Source organism: Trichoplax adhaerens, genomic scaffold (assembly GCF_000150275.1).
Source record: "Trichoplax adhaerens TRIADscaffold_5 genomic scaffold, whole genome shotgun sequence".
Taxonomy (NCBI): Eukaryota; Metazoa; Placozoa; class Uniplacotomia; order Trichoplacea; family Trichoplacidae; genus Trichoplax; species Trichoplax adhaerens.
This window is the reverse complement of record NW_002060947.1, coordinates 7,535,961-7,542,677: the sequence shown is the minus strand read 5'-3', so window position 1 is coordinate 7,542,677 and position 6,717 is coordinate 7,535,961. Positions and strand designations below refer to the sequence as shown.

The 6,717-nt window shown below is 34.7% G+C and overlaps 1 protein-coding gene across 1 annotated transcript; it reads left to right on the top strand.

Moving 5' to 3' along the window:
- Positions 1 to 1,797: 1,797 nt before the first annotated feature.
- Positions 1,798 to 4,692, top strand: TRIADDRAFT_56898 (uncharacterized protein; the record flags this gene model as incomplete). The annotated part of the gene is made up of 7 exons (XM_002113054.1): positions 1,798 to 2,005; positions 2,262 to 2,797; positions 2,895 to 3,659; positions 3,928 to 4,061; positions 4,134 to 4,278; positions 4,397 to 4,500; positions 4,581 to 4,692. The coding sequence occupies 7 exons, from the start codon at positions 1,798 to 1,800 to the stop codon at positions 4,690 to 4,692; spliced, it is 2,004 nt and encodes a 667-aa protein (XP_002113090.1).
- Positions 4,693 to 6,717: the final 2,025 nt, after the last annotated feature.

The window sequence follows — 6,717 nt, the reverse complement described above, 5'->3', positions numbered from 1 at the left end:
TCTCTCCAAGCCTATTGCAGTTCATACTGATGGTTTTGTTTATTGCTGTTGACGCACTATCTGATACTACAGCACAGTAGAAGAGAAAAGAGCTTACGTACTGTACTGTACTGTCCAGTATGTACAATACTACACCACAAATGATGGTTTGTTGTTTTTTTGGACCTCATCAATTTCGATCCTTCCTCCTCTGATTTCTGGATCATTTGGCGAAGATCTATCTGATTCAACTCGTTTAAAACTGTACCATACCATATCGAGGTTTGTTGTTTTTTTGGACCTCATCTATTTCGATCCTTGCTATTCCAATTTCTGGGTCGGAGATCCTATCTGATTCAACTCGTTTAACCCTTTAAAGTCGCGCAGCCGCTGTCGCAGTTGCTCTTAGACTTACTGTTGCCGTATGGAAACAATACTGTTTATACGATAAGCATTTAAACTGTACCGTACAGTACAGTACAGTACAGTACCGTATAATACTACAGTACAATACCGTACAATACCGTACAATACCGTACAGTACATGTTGAAACTTTGTACTGTACTCTACTCGTCAAGAGCCAATAGAAAAAGCTTGCCCAATTGTCTGCACTTTGCAAGCAGTGACACAGTCAGTCAACGCATTCCATACTCAAGCCTACAATTGGGTAGAGTGCACCAAGCGAGTACTGCCATAGTCCTGGCGAACTCAATCCAGAAAGGATTGATGGCGGATTGGATAGTCATGACAAGCTGCAACGGTGAAAATTGAATGTTCTAATGGCAATGAAACTGATGGGAAATGTTGTTCTTGCTTGAAGGAGAAAGATGAATTGCGAAGAGTATAGTAATCGTATTTTACAGACTGTTGTGGCTCAAATTTGCTTAGCTATCGGATGGACATCCATCTCCGATTCAGCCTTGCAAGTCTTGGTCGATCTAATCAATCGTCATATCCACAATATCGGCAAAAGAACACAATTATACTGTGCTCATGGTAACTACTACTGATACATTCCTATTGCATGTTCATGGACATAGCATTGATTAGCTAGAGTGGAGTGATTGATTCTCTTGCATGATCTGTTGACAACTAAGTTTCCTTATTATACTGTACATTTGTCAATCTTACGCTATCTGCATCTCGTGTCTGATAACAGACCTCATTCTCTCGGAAAAGACTGCTTGTAAAATGAAAATGACATCTTGCAATAGTGGCAGAAAGTTGTGTTAATTAGTTTGAATAGAGGAAGGATACTGTACTCGTTGTACTCGTACGATCGTATCGTGTTGTTGGACACCAATACACAATCATGACACGATCGATTAACATCGTTCAGATGGTTTACACTTTCAATCCAAATGATAGATTGACTGTGAATAACATCACATCTATACAATTCATTTCCAATGCTGATCATTCTGTATTTGGACAAGAAGGAAACACCATAGAATGATCAATAAAGTACAACTCAATAGTAAGCCATAGTCAAAACTAGATAACCTTGTCCATAGGACCCAAAAGGGAATCGATTTCTCCAAAAGTACATACAAACTCTTTATCATGACAATGTGATAGTACAATACGCGTCACAATATCAAGTATAAAATGATTTGCGGTAGAGAGAGTGACTGCAAATGAAGATTCGTTTCTCCACTTTCCAATCATCAACGCTGGATAGATAACAAAAATATTTCTAGATTAAAAACAGTCTACTTTACGCGTATGACAACAAGCAAGGTTGACAATTGATGCATTAAATCGCTTCCCTATCTTATTTAGACGGCCGTACAGAATCCAATTTGGATGATTTACAGATGGCTTTTGACGATGTTGGTATCGATTTGAAAGAAGTCCTTGAATACATTGGTCAAGTCGATGTGGTTCCTTTAGGCCAAGAATATTATTCATTTCCAGTGCCTGTACCTGATAAAATCATCTACCTTGAAGAGGACGATGACGAGCAAAAATCCAATGCCAGCGATCACATTGATCTTCACCCACCCAATCATGACCTTAACGAAAGTAAGTCATGTTGATGTAGTTGCCTCCTACAATATATTTTGCAAATCTACACAGTCTTCAACTCATCAGTTACACAATTGGAATTAATTTTCAGTCATTAGTCATACTACGGCACACGGGTATATAATGCTACTTTGATGAATAACACCGTGAACTTTTTCTTATCTAAACTGCTTAAAAATGTTCCTTACTATACATTAGTTGTCAATTTTTGACCTGTTGATGACATAACATCCATTATATTCGTAAATAGTAGGTACCAAACAAGTAGAAATGATGGAAATAGATGAAAATATTACAAAGACAGATACCAAGTTAATAAATAACGATGCTACAGATAGTGTAAAAAGAGATGTGAATGATCAAGCAAAGGCCGAAAATCTGGAAAGCCATGATAGTATTGAAAATGAACCTGAAGTTATTGTAATTAATAAACGAAATAAAATTGAAGATTTAAGGCAACGTTATCGACCAGACACCCTTTATACCAGTGATCGAAAAGAATGGCACATGTCTAACAACAGAGCCATTTCTCTCGCTAGTAGCAAGGAAGCTGAAATGAAACCAACAACATTGTCTATGCCGATGGTAAAGCCTCTAAGGACCAATTCTGAACCGAATAAGCCAATACAACCTGATGTCATCTTGAAGAGCAACGCCGCATCGATCAATAAAACTAAAGTGAAATCTGCATCAAAACTGAAGCCTTCTAATAGTAAGTCAGAAATGAAAACAACCAAGGATTCTCCTACGGCAGCTGAATCATCTCTCGTTGACCCAAAGAAAGTCATGGTAATTACCTTTCTACTAATTAATTGATTGATTGATTGTTTGATAAGCAATGCTCAGTAAGTTGAAGACATTACCGCAATTTTTTTCTTAATTTCAGACCATGAAAAATATTGTTCTTAAGATTACAGCTTCAGTGGATGAAAAGAAAAAGAAAAAAAAATCATTTTCCGGTGTTGAGATTATCGAGAAAGCTGCCAAATTATCCCCAAATAAGAATAAATCTGAAACTAACAAGGCTAAATCCGATAGCAATGTTGCTAACGTAAGTAACAGTAAAGTCAGCAAGGTTAAACGTCCAGATGGAGAAAAATTGAAAACAAAGCGAAGCAATGAGGGGAAGACTAAGGAAAAAAAATTGGTTAAGAAATATATCGACGAATTGAGCGGCGTTACAGATCAGATAAAGGGTAAAATGAAAGCTAAACCGAAGGATAAGATAAAAAAGGTTAAAGGCAAACATAAAGGCAATGTTCAAGGTAAAGGTAAAACCAAAGTCAAAAGTGATGGCAAAATCAAGGGTAAAGACAAATTCAAAGGTGGTAGTAAAATTAAAGCTGAAAGCAAACGTAAACGTAAAGGGAATGACAAAGATACAAGTGAAAGAAAGCATAAATCTGAGGGTAAAAGTAAAATCTATACAACAGATGATAACAAAAAGAAGGCTTTAAAAAGTCAGGATATTAAAAGGAAGGATTCTAAAGGGAATATCAGCTTGAAATCGAAAACCAAGTTAGATAAAAGTAAATCAGAGAAATCTAAAATTGCTGGAAAAAAGAAAGATAAACCTGCACTAAAAACTAGCGCTGATATGTCTACTAAGCTGACATTGAAAGACAAACCCATTAAAAATGCTTATTCTAAGGTTAAGCTTTTTTATTTCAAATGCTCTTAATTGGTAAAATCTAACATTGACAATATATCGTCATCGCAGTTTACTGTAGATGTACCCAAGTCGAAAAGTCAACCTGAAACACCGAAAAAGAAAAGAAAAATCAGTGATATTGGTACAGAGTCAATAGAATCTCCTAAGCGGCCTAAATTAAGCTTTAAGGCAAGTCAATAGCCAGTGTAAAATTCAGATAAGTTAATAGCTTGAGTTCTTACGAATTGGCATGAAATTTCTTGTATAGATTCCAGCAGGTATCGCCGACAATTCAGCTGTTAAAACGCCATCAAAAAAACGAAAATCTGAATTTGAAGATATCAAGCCTGGTTCTGCAAAGATCCATAAACAAGCAGAAAAAAAATCGAAAATTGAAGAAAAGTACGTCAATACACGTAAATAAGTAAACACTGCATTACTTGTGACAAATCTTTTTACGCTAACTTTATACAGAAGTAATCGGAGCAAAAAGGCAACGAAAAGTAAATCAAACAAAAGTAGTCAAGGCAAACCACTTGACAGTGTAAAATCGAAACCATCTCTGCCTCCTGTTTATGTAAAGGCAATTGTCGATGAAACAATCTCTACTGCGAACAATGTATGTAATAAGCTATGTTGCAAATTAATGCTTAAGGGATAGCTTGACAAATTCGTCATATTGAATTACCTATTATGCTGGGTTATTATGTTAATATTTTATGTTTTAATTTGGTAAGGCTACCGAAACTTCGAATTCTTACGATCCCTGTCCAGTTTGTCATCTTTTGGATGATGGATCATCAATGGTATTTTGCGATGAATGCGAGAAGTGGTTTCATTTGTTAGTAAAAATTCATTACTGCTGTATATTTTTATGCTGCTTTCGAAATGATCAATTCTCCATGAATTTCTATCGTATAGTAAATGTGTTGGTTTAGAAATTGCGCCAAAAGAGGAAGACGCATGGTTTTGCAATGCCTGCCGACGTAAGAAAAAGACTGGTAAAACTAGTCAAAAATTTATAAAAAAATAGGTAAGAATTTAATACTGTAGGATAAAATTAGTTTTGGACGATAACTCATGCTTTAACTTAGTAGATATGAATATTGACTTTCTATTAAAGACTGTGGTCATGATTTATAATTCTTCCTAATCATTTTTGATCGCCAAACTTTTTAGCAAGGCAGGTTTTCGAATAAGATACGAAATGAAGCGTGAGGTTTATCGAGAGTGTAATCTTGAATGTATTATGATGATGCTATTTCATAATTCGATATTAAATTTGCCATGTCAGTGGGGATCGGCTTTATGAAATTTTAATTTATCCTGTATCATTGTAATCTAATTTACGTTAAATGTTGCTGTTGTACGATTTGGCGAAAAAGAGACAACATTATCATAAATCCGGACCTGGAGCTCCGAATGATTGTCAAAATGTAACACAATCAATAAATCAACACTCAATTTTTATCCGGTTTTCTTGTATAAAATTTTAGCACAGCAACCTAAATGTCTTGTGCGTAGAGCAGTCGACAATTGAAATTGTATTAAAATATTTGTATCATTTAACATTAATTTTATTTCTGTTGCCGAAACGTTATTGTAAATCGAAGTAGACTCGGTATTTGCTGATTTAGGGCGGACACAAGGCTTTTATTCTATGTAGTAAATTTGTATACCAACTCTGCTTGGAACCAAATATATTCTATTTATTCCAATGTCATAACTTATATGGGATACTTGAATTAAGTTCATAATAAATATTTGGCTAGATTTTAGTTCTCATATGTGACGGAAGAGTCGTTACTTAATGAGTGTATAACTAAAAAATTATCATGTATACGCGTATTTACTAGCATGTTAAAAAAGTTTGTACGAAGTGGCTATCGTATCGGTAATCTCAGAAAACTTTCTTTTAATAATTCTTTTGTATTAGTAGTGTCGACGCAATAACATTAATACTGAAGATGTAGGAATTTTTTCCAGTAGTAATCGAATGACAATATTACCTAATTCGCATTTGCAACTACAAAATTCTTTACACCTATTTTTCCGGAGGAGGTGATTTTTGTAGGTTAATGTGTTTAAATTTAAATATGAAATAACGCATTTGTAACTGTAAATTCTTCTTGGTACGTAAAATCTTTCTGATGTTGTCACAAATCATACGGATCGAGCGCGCAGCAGCAAGGCTAAGATCAATATTCAACACTATTAACTTTGCCTTGCGTTGTTGATAAAATATTATTTCGTACTGAGTGATTATTACAAAGGCTATTGTACTAAATTAGAAACTGTAAATCCAAATTATGTCATAGCAGTATATCCCGCTATTTAGAAATGACCAGAACTCACAAAGAATCCTCCACATGCTTGTTATTAATACATGAGTAGCGGGTGAATTGGAAGATATCTACCGGTTCTCAATCGAGATCCTGCAAGTCTCTAGGTTGGAAAATATCTACCGATCAAGCCGGCTAATAAATGCTGAAATACAGTAGATCGTTAATGAATTGTCAAATAAGTACGAATAAATATATGGGTTCGCTGAACAAAGTCTAAACTATAATTCCGGAATTATGTCTACAAATGCTTGCGTAAGCGCACTACTATATGCAGTAGGAAATTTGCTATTACCTACTACGTCCAGTACAGACACAGTATACTGTTCATGCCAGTTGTAAATAAAACCTATCTTTACTAAATGCACCGTCTCTCAGACTTCATCAATGATAGGCAGATAATTCAGTTGTGAATGTTATCATACTCCTTGAAATTTCTTGCTTATCAATTTCATTACAGTATAATTTTTTTGTATCATTATAAATCCATTTTTATATTAATTGATGGCAAGTCCATACTACTGTATAAGTCTACCATTAAAAAAGTATGAAAATACCGAAGATATACTAATATCATTGTTGACGAAATTTGTGAAATATCGAATCGTTGATTTCTTGACATTCTATGGGAATGTGATAATTAGTATTCATCTTTATACAATTTACTTGTACCAATCTTATATCGGAGCAAAGCTAAAATTAAAGCTTTAGTTCCC